Source organism: Hypomesus transpacificus, chromosome 26 (assembly GCF_021917145.1).
Source record: "Hypomesus transpacificus isolate Combined female chromosome 26, fHypTra1, whole genome shotgun sequence".
Taxonomy (NCBI): Eukaryota; Metazoa; Chordata; class Actinopteri; order Osmeriformes; family Osmeridae; genus Hypomesus; species Hypomesus transpacificus.
In genome coordinates this window covers 1,468,767-1,484,780 of record NC_061085.1, presented here as the reverse complement: position 1 = coordinate 1,484,780, position 16,014 = coordinate 1,468,767, and the positions used below count along the sequence as shown (strand labels likewise).

Here is a 16,014-nt window from a genome sequence, read left to right as displayed (position 1 = left end):
TGGTAACGTAAATGTAGACTCATGGGTCAATTTGACCCTAAAGGTGTTATAAGTAGGGGGAAATGCCTTTTATGTATTTAGGGACACATTGCAAAAACCTATTTTTCCTATGGGTCACTAATTAAGTAGAACAATTAAATGAATACTTTAAGAAACCCTAGCTTTTTTGCATCATTAGACTGATAATCTAAACTACAAAATGTACAGCCAGTGTAATGTCTAGATCACTGCTGTGGCAAAATACAAAAGCAGCAGTGGCAAACAATGAATGTCTTATGTCTGACATGATGGTGTATAACTTACCAAGGGAGAGAGGAACTTTCGCTTACCTCATTGTTCACATCATCGATGGGCTGAATTCCAGCATACTACAGGAAATAGAGTGAACAGGTTTTAGGGGGTGTCAATTACATTATGCAAAATGAGTGTCTTAGAAACTTACATTAATCTTTGTTATGTCTGTAGTTCACTGCATTAGTTTGCTAACCCTTGAACTCACAAGGTTAGGTTGAGGTCGGAGAAGGAGGAAGCATTTAGGAGTGGGGATAGAGGCAGATTCAAGGAGTCGAGAAACAGGTTTAGCAAGGTGGTGAGAAAGGCTAAACGACTACTCAGAGAGACTAAAACACCAGTTCACGGCTCTGCTTCTGTCTGGAGAGGGCTCAGGCAGATCACCGACTACAAGCCTAGAGCCCCCCACACCACTAACAACTCCTGATGGTCAAAGAGTAGCTAGCCAGTGAGTCAGTTTTGGTTTCAGGATACTCGGGGTACTCAAGCTGCCTTTTGTTTGACAGTAATGGGCGCGTTGTATATGTGCATTTGCATATTTCAGGCGGCTAGCACTGCAGAGGCAGCCTCGCCTGCCAGCCTCGTTGCACAAAGACTCGGCCGAACAAAAACAGGGAGTCTACCGGCGGGAGTCCTCCGAGGATGGCCGACGGGGACGGATCACCTCTTTGAATAAGCATCACTATATTTATATTCTAATCTACCTACAACATATTCATAGCTAGCAGGTGTTTCCTTACAATTCCTGTTAATTACACTACCCGTAGACTTAGATATGTCACAAAGTATATACGCACAACTTCTAACCTTCACTACCTATCCAGATCTTCTCCACCTGTCCTCTCTCTTTCTGTAGGGGTCTGGAACTGCCAGTCTGCTGTGAACAAGGCAGACTTCATTCCGGCATTTGCATCCCAGGCTTCTCTTCATGCCCTTGCGCTGACAGAGACATGGATCCGCCCAGAGAACACTGCAACTCCAGCAGCTCTCTCCGTCAACCACTCCTTCACTCACTCACTCACCCCCCTCAACCAGGCAGGTGGTGGGCCAGGTTTGCTTCTTTCCCCACATTAAATACACATCCACACCACTCTCTGTTAGTGCCACATCATTTGAACACCATTATGTGATGCTAACTGATCCTATCAAAGCGTGCTTAATTGTTCTTTATCGCCCACCAGGACCGCTAGCCGACTTTGTGGAGGAGCTGGACATGCTCCTCAGCGTCTTCCCGGATGATGGAACCCCGCTGATAATCCTTGGGGACTTCAACATCCACCTCCAAGGAACGCAGGCTGTCGACTTCTTGTCTCTCCTGACCTCCTTCGACCTGACTCTGCTGAGCACACAAGGCAGGCAAACAGCTAGACCTCATCCTGACACGTAACTGTATCACTGACTTAACCTCTGTAACCTCACTGCACATTTCTGATCACCAATTTTCTGTCTCTGTCTCTCTCCCTCCAACTCCTCCTACCTCCCCTCCCCTGGTAACTTTCCGGTGCAACCTCCGCTCCCTATCCCCCTCCCATTTCTCCTATAGTGTAACAGCTTCCCTCCCATTGACGAGTTCTCGTCCCAACCCACTAACACTGCCACCAACACCCTGTTAACCACTTTAACTGCATCACTTGACTCTCTCTGTCCTCTGTCCATCAGGCCTGCACAATCTTCTCCCTCCTGCCCGTGGCTTACGGATGTTATTCGTGAAGAACGGTCCACCCTTCAGGCAGCTGAGGGGAGATGGCGCAAGTCCAAAGACGGTCTGGACTTTGATAAGTATCACTCCCTCCTTAAATCCTTCTCTGTTCACATAACTGGTGCTAAAACCCACTACTTTCTGAACAAAATTAACTCTGCTTCAAACCCCCACAAACTTTTCTCTACCTTCTCCACCCTTCTTAACCCACCTCCCCCACCCACCCCCCCTCCACCCTGACAGCAGACGACTTCTCCTCCTTCTTTGAGAAAAAAGTCGCTGATATTAGCAGTCGGTTCCCTAAACCCACCTTTCCTACCCTCCCACCCTCCATGACTGACCCAACTAAATGTCTAAACTCTTTCTCTCCCCTGTCCGAGGCAGAGATCTCTGACCTCATTCTCTCTCATCGCCCCACCTCCTGTCCCCTTGATCCTATCCCCTCCCCTCTCTTTCAAACCATCTCGTTCTCCGTCATAACTTTTCTTCTCCATGTCCTAAACTCCTCCCTTACCTCCGGCACCTTTCCCTCTGCTTTCAAACAGGCCAGAGTTACCCCTCTACTCAAAAAACCCTCCCTTAACCCTGCCGTCCTCCAGAACTACAGACCGGTATCACTGCTACCCTTCTTCTCAAAAACAACTGAACGTGCTGTATCTAACCAACTGTCTTACTTTCTCTCTCAGAACAACCTGCTTGACCCCAACCAATCATTCATCCAATTCAAGACTGGCCACTCCACAGAGACTGTCCTTTCAGTCACCACTGCCCTCCAGTCTGCCAGAGCGGCTTCCAGGTCATCCGTCATCATTCTGCTGGACCTTTCTGCAGCGTTTGACACGGTTAACCACCAGATCCTACTCTCCAGACTTTCTGAGATGGGCATCACTGGCACTGCACTCCAGTGGATCTCATCCTACCTGTCGGGAAGATCCTACCAGGTCTCCAGGGGAGTCAAACTGTCAGGCCCTCGCCAGCTCTCCACTGGTGTCCCACAGGGCTCCGTCCTTGGCCCCCTCCTCTTCTCTCTGTACACCACCTCACTTGGACCAATCATCACCTCCCATGGCTTCTCCTACCACTGCTACGCTGACGACACGCAGCTGTACCTGTCGTTCCCCCCAACTGATCCGGGGATCTCAGCTAGGATTGAGGCCTGCCTCACAGACATCTCTGCCTGGATGACCGAGCACCACCTCCAGCTGAACCTCGCCAAAACAGAACTTCTCATCATCCCGGCTAAACCCTCCATCTCCCATGATCTGTCAATCACCCTGGGATCTGCGACGGTGACCCCTTCATCCTCTGCTAGGAACCTTGGGGTTACCATGGATGACGAGCTCTCCCTCACGGCCCACATTGCCGCAGTCTCCCGGTCTTGTAGATTCACCCTCTACAACATCCGGAAGATCAGGAGATACCTGTCTGAGCACTCCACCCAGCTGCTAGTCCAAGCAATGGTCCTCTCCAAGTTGGACTACTGCAACTCGCTGGTCTCCCAGTATGTGCAACCCGCCCTCTTCAGAGGATTCAGAACACAGTGGCCCGCCTGGTCTACAATCTACCCAGACACTCCCATGTTACCCCGCTCCTCATCTCTCTCCACTGGCTACCCATCAACACCCGTATCAGATTCAAGACCCTGGTACTGACCTTCCGAGCAGTGAACGGGACTGCACCCGACTACATCAAGTCTCTCCTGCAAACTTACACCCCCACCCGTCACCTACGGTCTTCCTCAGATAACCGCCTGCTGGTCCCACCGCTCAAGACTGCCAGGTCCCAACACAAGCTCTTCTCCTGCCTGGCCCCCCAATGGTGGAACCAGCTCCCCACCTCCATCAGGGACACTGACTGTCTCCCCACCTTCAAGAAAAGGCTCAAGACGCACTTGTTCCGGGAGTACAACGGCACTTCTGAATGCTTGGCTAGGCCTGTTGTTTGTTTCCTCCAGGATCACAATGACCCTTATTGAGTGACTTGTTGCTCTTGTAGGTTAGTTATAACGAAGTTAAGTCTTGTACTCGTTGTGAAATATTTTACTATTGATTGTTCTTCTATAGGTACAGTCCTGCACTTTTTTGTGGTTCATGTTGTTTTAATTTGTAACTTGTATAACTGCATGCTCTTATGGGTCTTTCCTTTTGGCACTTGTTTAGTTTTGTCACAATGTATGCTTCATGTTTTGGCTGTTTGCAATGTTTGGGACTACCTCGTTGTTATGATCAGTGACCTATGCTCTTTTGTAAAGCTCTCTCTTGGAAGTCGCTTTGGATAAAAGCGTCTGCTAAATGCATAAATGTAAAATAAAATGTAATGTAACTAGTAGTGTAACTACTTACTTTCAGCAGTGAGTAATCTAGTAAAGTAAAGCATTACTTTGTACAAAAAAAAAGTTACTAGTAATGTGTAATCTATAACTTTTTTGGAGTAAGTACCCCAACCCTGGTGGCTGCTCCAGCCAAATCTCTCAGGGAGGGCATCTGTTGCGATGATGTATAAGGAAAAAGTCACCCATGCAATGAGTAAATTAACAGCTAGTTTAGGATGTAAAGGCAACTACTTTAGTATTAAAGAAAAATAAACCGATTCTCAGAATAATCTGATTCAGTTGACACAGACATTTAATTTAAGCACAATAAATCAGGTGAGTCAGCGTGTCAGGTGGCTGAGCGATTAGGGAATCGGGCTAGTAATCTGAAGGTTGCCAGTTCGATTCCTGGCTGAGCCAAATGACGTTGTGTCCTTGGGCGAGGCACTTCACCCTACTTGCCTCGGGGGAATGTCCCTGTACTTACTGTAAGTCGCTCTGGATAAGAGCTTCTGCTAAATGACTAAATGTAAATGTAAATCATAAATAAAGAACAGTGGCACAGGGCTGATAATGTGCAATTACTAAAACATTTACAATTCTACTATTGGGGAGATACATGAAGAACAATCACATAACAGTTAGTGGTAGCTGATTTAAACTATTGTATTATATTTAATCCGTTTTTTATTGCTTTCCTACAGGTACACTTGCACTTAGAGACTCATGTTGTGTATTGTCATTTGCTTAACTACATGCTCTTATGGTTTCTTCCCTTTAGCACTTATTTTTGGTTGTTCACAACGTGTACTTCTGTTTTTGGCTACCTGCAATGCTTTGGGGCTATCTTGTTGTTATTATCAGTGACCTATGCACTTTGTAAAGCTCTCTCTTGGAAGTCGCTTTGGATTAAAGTGTCTGCTAAATGAATAAATGTAAATGTAACACACCATTTAAATGGTATTATTCACTTACAATCCGAATTCCAGAAAAGTTAGGATGTTTTTAACATTTTAATAAAATGAAAATTATAAGACTTAAAAATCACATGAGCCAATATGTTGATCACAATATAACATTGATAACATTTAAAAAAAATCTACTGAAAAATGTTACACTCTTATCCACTAAATGAGCTCATTTCAAATTTGATGTGTGCTACAGGTCTCAAAAAAGTTGGCACGGGGGCAACAAATGGCTAAAAAAGCAAGACATTTGGGAAGGATTCAGCTTTGAGAACCTCTAGCAACTAATTAAGTTAATTGATATCGGGTCTGTGACATGATTAGTTATAAAAGGGATGTCTTAGAGAGGCAGAGTCTCTCAGAAGTAAAGATGGGCAGAGGCTCTCCAATCTGTGAAAGAGTGCGTAAAAAGATTGTGGAATACTTTAAAAACAATGTTTGTCAACGTCAAATTGCAAAGGCTTTGCAATCTCATCATCTACAGTGCATAACATCATCAAAAGATTCAGAGAAACTGGAGAAATCACTGTGCGTAGGGGACAAGGCCGAAGACCTTTATTGGATGCCCGTGGTCTTCGGGCCCTCAGACGACACTGCATCACTCATCGGCATGATTCTGTCAATGACATTACTAAATGGGCCCAGGAATACTTTCAGAAACCACTGTCGGTAAACACAATCCGCCATGCCATCTGCAGATGCCAACTAAAGCTCTATCATGCAAAAGGAAGCCCATATGTGAACATGGTCCAGAAGCGCCGTCGTGTCCAGTGGGCTAAGGCTCATCTAAAATGGACTATTTCAAAGTTGAACAGTGTTCTATGGTCCGACGAGTCCAAATTTGATATTATTGTTGGAAATCACGGACACCGTGTCCTCCAGGCAAAAAAGGAGGGAGAACTTCCATCATGTTTTCAGCGTTCAGTTCAAAAGCCAGCATCTCTGATGGTATGGGGATGTGTTGGAAGACACTATGAATGCTGAAAGGTATATAAAGGTTTGAGAGCAACATATGCTCCCCTCCAGACAACGTCTATTTCAGGGAAGGCCTTGTGTATTTCAGCAGGACAATGCAAAATCACATACTGCAGCTATTACAACAGCACAGCTTTGTCGTAGAAGAGTCCGGGTGCTGAATTGGCCTGCCTGCAGTTAAGACCTTTCACCTATAGAGAACATTTGGTGCATCATTAAACGAAAAATACATAAAAGTCGACCAAGAACACTTCAGCAGCTGGAAACCTATATAAGGCAAGAATGGGACCAAACACCAAAACTCCAGACACTCATAACCTCGATGCCCAGACGTCTTCAAAATGTTTTGAAAGGAAGAGAAGATGTTACACCATGGTAAACATGCCCCTGTCCCAACTATTTTGAGACCTGTAGCAGGAATCAAATTTGAATTGAGCTCATTTGTTCATAAATATTGTAAACTTTCTCTGTTTAAACATTTGTTATGTTATCTATGTTCTATTGTGAATACAATATTGGCTCATGTGATTTGAAAGTAATTACATTCATTTTATTCAAATTAAAAAAACGTCCCAACTTTTCCGGAATTCGGGTTGTATATTCAAATGCTGCTTGTCTATATTTCAAACTGAAAGCAGGCATGTTCCTGACTAGTTCCCTCTCCATGGGATACAGAAGAAGAAGAAAAAAGTAATATGAAAGTGTACAAAAGGGACAGGTGAGGTCTCCCACAGAACACGACTTGACGCTGATTAGACTATGAAATATCCAGAGGCTGGACTCTGTGCGGGCGCATCACCCATCTTTACCCCCTCACTTGTAGACATCAGAGGAAGAACCCTGCTCACCACAGGCAAAGAAGGATGTTGGGAGCTCCATGGTTGGGCAGTCACAATACAAAAGCAGGATGGTCGGGCAGTTGGATGATTGCAGGGGTAAAAGCTCTTGGTTTTATCTGAAAAGAAAATGAATTAATACCATTATACCAGTTACTTTGCGATGCAGCTACTAAATGCAGACTGTTCCCTGACTCTGGAAACCAAAATACTGTAGACGTTTGCATGACTGGTCTTTGATATCTACTATTTCTATTTGCAGTTCTTGTACATCGCATTGAATAAAAGCAACTGCTAAATAAATGAAATCTAAATGTAATGTATAAAGGTCATTGCTACAGAAAAAGGATCCTCTAACAGTGTTAAAACATTTCAAGATTGTTTTCACTCACCGAATTTTGACACTAAAATGGTTGGGGAGTAATATTTACTGACTGTCATCTTGTTTGTCTGCTCTACTAGAAATGAAGGACTTTCATGGTGAATAGGTTCTTCCTGTTTGTCTGGTGTGGAACTCTTATGTGTGTAAAACTCTGTCTCTTCCGGATTAAAAACATTTCTAGTATCTGAGCTGCCGCTCCTTTGTCTGACCTTAACCCAAAAATGTTCTTTCGTTGTGTGGTAAATTGAAAGATTTTTCTCCTCTGCTGTGTCAAAATGTTGTACTTGTTCAAAGATCCTCTTTTTCTCCTCTAGATCCTGGGATGCCCCATGGTCATACAAGTCCAAATCATTTTCCTGGTTCAGCAGATCCTCTTCCCAATCACTCTTCTTAATTTCCTGCTGGATAAGAAAATGTAATTTGTTCTTTGGTTTCGCCTTTTTGACAGATGTGAAGAGTGGTTTGGGCTGTGAAGATTTTGTCTTGATCTCTGCCACCTTTACATTAACAGCATTGTGTTTGATGCCTTGTGAACACCATTCTCTTTCCTGAGTGATGAAAATCTCCCGCTGAATTGGTGTCTCAGTGTGACCACTTGTCGATTGTGTATCCCTGCCTTTTAACTGAAGGTTGTCACTGTATAGACTTTCATCACCTGTATCACCACCTCTTGAGTCAACCAACAAATGCTGTAATAAAGAATTACGATTGCTGTCTTCTGTTATTCCGTTGGGGGAGTTGCTGAGATTCAGATTATCCAGCACACTCCACTGCTCCTTGAATGTGAAGTTCTGCTTAGGGGCTTGGGTATATATTATTTGCTGTCTGAGCTGCTTCTCATCATGCTTGTTCACATTTTGGACACCATTATCATTCACTTGGTAACGGGAATCTCCATTGTTTTCATCAAACAGACTCTGTGGCTTCCTGCCACTGGAGTAGGTCTGCAGTTTAAAACTGTCTACGTTCTTCAGGGTGACCAACTTAGTTTTTCGCTCCTGAGAAACCATCCAGGTTTTGTTCAGCTCTGCCTCTGGGCTGGAAGGGTCTTCCACAAATGAGTAGAAGCCATAGTGGGAACCTTTGTTGCTGTTAGGACTTCCATGGCTACTGGGACTGCTTGGATGCCAATCATTATTTGCATTGTCCACTTCATCTAATACTGCCTCCTGTTTAGCCTGAACCATTGCATCACGCGGCACTTCCTTCCTCTGAGACGAAACAATATCTAAGAACTGGGTGCAGGTGAAGGAGAGGATATCATAGCTGAAAGTAGTGGAGTTGCTGCTCTCGCTGTAACTACAGCTTTGGTCTCGTCTGAGGAGGTCATTAGCAGTGCAACTGCGCATGGGGCATGCGTCTGTGGGTTCCAGCCTCTGGGACAGGGGCTGAATCATCCATCTTTTGGGCTTGCTTTCCATGGATGTGTGGTGATTGATTTCCTGTGTACACTTTTTCATGCTAATGACAGCAATTGTCTGTTATCAAAAACAAAGGAAAAACACAACATCTCATTGTTAAAAATGTATAATATTATGGGTTTTTCTTTATACTGTTGAAAGTGTTGAATGGTGCCTTGCAGGTTCATAAGAAAATATTAATCAATTACTTCATAGGAAAATATTATTAATTAATTACTTCTTGGGGTATCTGCAAACCTGTTGGGGTAGTTACTCAAACAAAGTAATAGATTACACATTACGAGTTATTATTTTTTAAGTAATGCTTTATTTTAGTAGATTACTCACCACTGATAGTAACTAGTTACACTACTAGTTACATTACTTTTGGATTACTTCGTAATATCACCTGAGATGCACTTGCCAAATAACAATATATGTACCATACAGTTCTTTGCAAAAGTATTGTCCTCCCATGGCGTTTTTCCTATTTTGTTGTCTTACAACCTGGAATTAAAATAGATTTTTATTTGGATTTCATGTAATGGACATACACAAAATAGTTCAAATTGGTGAAGTGAAATGAAAAAAAAATAATTCTAAAAAGTCTAAAAAATAAATAACGTAAAAGTGGTGCGTGCATATATGTATTCACCCGCTTTGCTATTAAGCCTCTAAATAAGATCTGGTGCAACCAATTACCTTCAGAAGTCACATTATTAGTTAAATAAAGTGCACCTGTGTGCAATCTAAGTGTCACATGATCTCAGTATATATACACCTGTTCTGAAAGGCCCCAGAGTCTGTAACACCACTAAGCAAGGGGCACCATGAAGATCAAGAAGCTCTCCAAACAGGTCAGGGACAAAGTTGTGGAGAAGTACAGATCAGGGTTGGGTTAAAAAAAAAATCCAAAACTTTGAACATCCCAGGGAGCACCATTAAAGCCATTATTTTAATAAGCCAATTTTTTCTCCCGGTGGGAGTTTTTCTGGGAGTTTTTCCTTGTCTTCCTTGAGGGTTTAGGTTGGTTGAGGGGCAGTTCTATGGGCGCATGTGAAGCCCTCTGTGACATGCTTGCGTGTAAAAAGGGCTATACAAATAAATTTGATTTGATTTGATATAATTTTTTTTAAAGAATATGGCACCACAACAAACCTGGCAAGAGAGGGCCACCCACCAAAACTCATGGACCAAGCAAGGAGGGCATTGATCAGAGAGGCAACAAAGAGACAAAAGTTAACCCTGAAGGAGCTGCAAAGCTCCACTAGGGAGATTGGAGTATCTGTCCATAGGACCACTTTAAGCCGAACACTCCACTGAGCTGGGCTTTACGGAAGAGTGGCCAGAAAAAAAGCCATTGCTTAAAGAAAAAAATAAGCAAAAACGTTTGGTGTTCGCCAAAAGGCATGTGGGAGACTCCCCAAACATATGGAAGAAGGTACTCTGGTCAGATGAGACTAAAATTGAGCTTTTTGGCAATCAAGGAAAACGCTATGCCTGGTGCAAACCCAACACCGCTCATCACCCTGAGAACACCATCCCCCCAGTGAAGCATGGTGGTGGCAGCATCATGCTATGGGGATGTTTTTCGTCGGCAGAGACTGGGAAACTGGTCAAAATTGAAAGAATTATGGATGGCGCTAAATACAGGGAAATTCTTCAGGGAAACCTGTTTCAGTCTTCCAGAGATTTGAGACTGGGATGGAGGTTCATCTTCCAGCAGGACAATGACCTGAGCATACTGCTAAAGCAACACTCGAGTGGTTTAAGAGGAAAGATTTAAATGTCTTGGAATGGCCTCGTCAAAGCCCAGACCTCAATCCAATTGAGAAACTGTGGTATGACTTAAAGATTGCTGTGCACAAGCAGAGCCCATCCAACTTGAAGGAGCTGGAGCAGTTTTGCCTTGAAGAATGGGCAAAAATCCCAGTGGCTAGATGTGCCAAGCTTATAGATACACACCCCAAGAGACTTGCAAATGTAATTGCTGCAAAAGGTGGCTCTACAAAGTATTGACTTTGGGGGGGGTGAATAGTTATGCACTAGCCTGACGTTGTCATACTCATAATTCTAGTCAGAATATGAGTCTGAAAACTCTCCGTTGGGCTGTGACTGGGGCGTGTTTCAACCGAACTCGTAAAACAAATGCCCCTTCGCTCAATTGGATAGACCTACAACCAATCAGAGCAACGTAATATGTTGTTTGTTGAAAACGAATTAAACCCAAGGGTTCTTTCGTGACGTTGTTGTTTACGTTACTGTTGATCATCTGTCCATCATCGTATATGTCCATAAAGTTTTATGTAGTTGCCAGACATGGGACCATATTCCTCTCTTTTATTGGACATTGTTGGTGAGGACTCCCCCTCAGTAATTGGGATTTCATGTGGGGTTGAGAGTGGAACAGCAGAAGATGCTCCGGCACCAGTTTCCCCAAAATCTCTCCAAGCAACAGCCCTCGCACCAACACCAGCACCACCTCCCCCTCATACAGCCGAACAACCTCTGTCCCCACCTGCAGAAACATGTCTGCTTGAGACACCTCAGGATGGCTCCAACACCCACCTACCACCAGCAGCCAAGCGTGCTAAAGGCAACAGAAGGCCTCCTACTCCTTGCACAGTGGAAAACATTGACACACTGAGATGTCAACTCTTTAAAGCGGAAATTGAAAAGCTCAAACAGGAAACAGAAAAGATACAAGCAGAAAAAGAAAAAATTGACCTTGAAAAGATCAAATTGAACATAGAAATATTTACACTAAAAGAAGATCTTAAAACAAAGGGATACGTCATCACACTTTCAAATGAGCCATAGCATTCAGACAACTCTAATTGGGGCAGAATAAATGGATAAATAATAATATTTTACCATTTCTATTATATTTTTTTATTGATAATTATTATTTATTTGTGCAGTTTCTTATTTCAAATATTTGGAGAATTATTTTTTAGCTTTCGTGTTCTTGTTTTGCAGTAGGCCTATACCTAATAAATGTATTGCAATATACAGTTTTTGTTCATGCCCCTGGGAGGTTATTTATTAGCAGCTCATCCAAAGTAGGATGTAGTAAGATAGGTCCGGACAGTGGTAGCCTCAGTTGGTAGGTTGTCCTCACCGAAGGGAATGTCTATGTCACCCCTATCATCTGCATTTCTTTCCTCCACCAGTGGTACTTTCCACATCATTGCCATGTTGTGTAGGACAATGCAGGCACCAGTTACAGCGGCAGCTCTGTGAGGCTCCATCAAGATGCCTATGACAAAAGGAAGGCATGTAGGTATTCATTTGGGGACATAAAAGGCTATGTGAGGATCCAGAGCCTGCAGTGCTTAAAATTAAGTAGGCAATGAAGTTAGAATAAAATGTAGCTGGATACCTCTGTGCAAACAGGCCCATTGGTTCTTCAGAACACCTATGCACCGCTCTACCACATTTCTGGTCTTGGTGTGTGCTGAATTGTAGCACTGCTCACTGACACTTGCTGGATTTAGGTGTGGGGTCATAAGCCATTTTCTCAAGGGATACCCTGAATCTCCTAGCAACCTCCCGGGGTATCGTCCAGCCTCAAAATCTCTCCAAAGGCTAGATTGCTTGAGGATGAAGCTGACATGCTTTGCCCCTGGCCATTTTATCACTGTATTTGTAATTACAAGGTCAGCATCACATACAATCTGTGTGTTGATCGAGTGGTATCCCTTCCTGTTCACAAAGTCATTCTCGTTTTCTTTGGGTCCCTTAATTCTGATGTGGGTGCCATCTACACAGCCAAGTATGTCAGGGAAACCGGTTATCTGATGGAGTTTCTGACGGGTCGTGTTTTGTGGCTCAGGTTGAGTTGGAAACTTTACATAATCGTTCAAGCGCTTACACAATGATAGTGCGACTTTTCTAATTGCTCTACAAACTGTAGATTTATGCACTTGAATTGAATCCCCAACCAAGTTTTGAAATGAGCCCGTAGCGAAATAGCGTAATGCCAGGCACACTTGTAAGGACGGACTTAGGGCCCCGTTTCTGTCGGAGTCGTGCTGCAAGTCTGCAGCTAGCAGATCGGTAATTGTCTGTATCTTCGCTCTTGGAAAACGAAAGCGCGAGTATAAATCAAAGTCATCATATATGTCTAAGGGGTGTAACCTATCGCGAAGAACATGTTGCCAACGCAAAACAGGCAGTATTATCATCTCCTCCTTGTCTTCCAAATGATCCCACCTTTCAAAACGATGCGCCATTCCAACCGTTATTTTACGGAGGACTTTACACCCACTAAGGGCTAGGTGTAAAATGTAAGTTGTAACTTATGACTACGTTGGAACTTTTTAAGTTGGTGCAACGCTTAAATATTAGTAGCGCGTAAACTCCGACCTAAATTAGTAGATACGTTCAAACTAGGCTACGTTTGAATGTACGCATAGCTGGTGCAACCCAGTGCTGGACCCGATTTTTTCCAATTTGGCCCAATGACTCAACAAGTCACTCAGTTCTCCCAGACGGCTAGTGGCCCATGTACGCCCATAGGTGGCGCTATAAAACATGCCCAAAGTCTACGTGATTTCCCCAGCGCCCCATTACTCCAAAATGCCAGGAAGGCCTAGATGTCTCCAAAACATTTTACCAGTCGAGGCGACAGAGACCAATGGAGACTGCGGGGCTGTCATTGGTCAGATAACGACTCATTCCCGCAGCCCCTAGCGCTCCGGCCGTGAATTGCAAAACCATACTGAAAACTGCAAAGCAGAACATAGAAGGACTCAAGACTCCATCAAAGCACCTGCATGGTCAAAGAGTTGGATACTCGGAGTAACATAACGGAACCCTAAGAGTGAGGTATAAATCCAAATGGACTTAATTGCTCCTTTAAGGCCTCCTGTGGAGGGGGGTTCAAGGGTGGAGGGGTATCTGTAAGGTCGGATATTTAATCCGACCTAATAGTTATCTGTTGCAAGATGCAATATTAAGGCTAAGAGTGACACTTTCTCTCCAGAAATTGAAGATAAAATAAAGTGATACCTCAGTTATTACATTATTGGCTCGGTTATTACGTTTTTTTTCCAATGCAAGGCCAATAACGTAATAACCAGCCAATAATGTCATAAGTTATTGCATTATTGGCAAAACGTTATTACATTATTGGCTCAATAACTTTATTACATTAATGGCAATTTATTACGTTACTGGTTTTATTACATTTAAATTATTATGTTATTGGCCGTTATTACATTATTGGCCGTTATTACATTATCATTTGCTACAGGGTTCAAAACAACATCCTGTTCCTGCTTTCAATCGCAGATCGCCATTAGGAATATAAATTCTTTTTCGGCGGTGGACATTTACATATTGTTGTTTTCAACTGGAATCGCCTGATAGCTGTGTTGGAGGCAGCCACGTTCGGTAAGTCCTATTTTTACACATTTTAATCCAGAATCAATGATTGGGTTCGTAAAAGTACACTACTCTTGACAAGTGTCTCGTGGCTGTTGCATTGGGTGTCTTGCAGCTTTTGTTTACTAAATACCCCACGGCCATTTTAGAATAGGAGAACAGGCTATAAACTTGTATTTTGTATAAATATGTGTCGCGGCCGCTCATTGTTGGCTATAAGCAATAAAAGATTGAAAATCGTTTTCTGTCAAAATTGAGATGTTTGATGTTTTGTATAGTTAACACCCTAAACTTCATTGTAATGTAAAAAAAAGTATATGATTACTTACGAAAAACTGTTAATTTCAATGTTTTTTTGGACATGTCAGCCAGCAAGATTGTCAAGCAATGTCAAATCAAATGCTCATTTTGCCTGCTCTTTTGAGTGCTGCAGCAGCCCATAACAACTGATCAATGAAATAACTTGCTGAGAAGTTATTAATGTAGCCTATACTTAAACTGACATTTACATTCACAACGTCATAACGAACAAAAGGATTTTCTCCTTTTTGACACAGGTCGACTTTAAAATGATGTAACTTCAGTTGTGATAAAGATATTTGAGTGATTTACACAGATTTGTATCCAGGAGAGTTTGCAGTTTCCAATACGTACAAATACCCAGAAAGTAGCCTACATTTGCAATCATAAGGTGTCATTTATTGACATGGTTCTTCATATGAAAATAATGAACTATTATAAACAACTATATTTACTCAGAGGATCGCAATGCAAATGTAGGCTATATTGACTTCAGTTATTACAATTAATGATATACGCCACTAGGTGGTGCTGATAACAACACAACTATGTGCATTAGAGACGTAGGAGAGTCTACAACAGTGGCTCATGTGCACGCTTAAATTGAGTTACTCTGAGTAAAATCATTTGTTACTGATTCATTACGTGTGTACAAGACTGCTTTACATTACAGTCACACCATTACACTATATGCAATATTATGTCTAAATCGACTACTTTGTATGGTGAACTTGTAGTGAGACATCAAAAGTATGGTTTGGCGTCTGTTAGCACATACAGTTTAACCTCTTCTGAAACCTGTTGAATGTGCCTAAAAACGCCTAAACAGCATACTCAAAGTAAATTGACTGCTGTTCTTGAACCATTTGGAGTAGATGCATGTAAATTGACTCTTTTGAAAGCTGACACTCTTAAGTTATGTTCCTTGTTGTCAGGACCCCTGTCAGTCCTACTGGTGTTGAGAAATAGAAGCTTGAACAAAAGGAAAGTGAAAGTTTCTATTTCCGCCTAGATTTTGTTTTGAAAACACAGGCCTGAAGAGGCCTAGAGGTGGTAGGTATTAGCTGGAAGACAGAATTGGACCACAGGTTGAAGCCTTACCCAATTCAGATCAAAAGTCAAACATAATACCACAATACATTCATATTTGACACATGGTTTATAAGAGTACATCCAGGCGTTTTCTAAAAGGGCCTTTTGGAGACTCCAGAATGACCCTTCTCACCAAGGTCAAATTCTTAGGATAAAAAGGTATAATTGTTATCTCTAATGAAAGGTGGTACTTAGAACTATCATATATAACAGCTAAATCCCTCATTAGTATTACTGAAACACAAAAACTGAAGCATGAACACATTGGAGTGCTTATCTGATTCCCAGGATTGGCACACAAGAACACTGACATATTGCGCAATCGACTTTTATTGTGAAGGCTCCACAAAACCTGGCATATGGGGTATCGCCATT

The 16,014-nt window shown here is 42.7% G+C and overlaps 1 protein-coding gene across 17 annotated transcripts in view; it reads right to left on the bottom strand.

Annotated features, from left to right (window-relative positions):
• Positions 1–16,014, bottom strand: part of LOC124487346 (mitotic spindle positioning) — a 64,464-nt gene that overhangs the window by 23,007 nt on the left and 25,443 nt on the right. For 6 of the 17 annotated variants that reach the window (XM_047049611.1, XM_047049605.1, XM_047049603.1 and 3 more), the window contains 3 exons: positions 7,470–8,937; positions 7,051–7,196; positions 304–368 (listed from right to left, as the gene is read on the bottom strand). In XM_047049611.1, coding sequence (XP_046905567.1) covers positions 304–368; positions 7,051–7,196; positions 7,470–8,919 — 1,661 coding nt within the window. In that variant the 5' untranslated portion in view covers positions 8,920–8,937. Of the gene's footprint in view, positions 1–303; positions 369–7,050; positions 7,197–7,469; positions 8,938–9,207; positions 9,367–16,014 lie in introns of those variants that run through there. The other 11 variants (XR_006958366.1, XR_006958365.1, XR_006958367.1 and 8 more) reach the window with 5 other exon arrangements.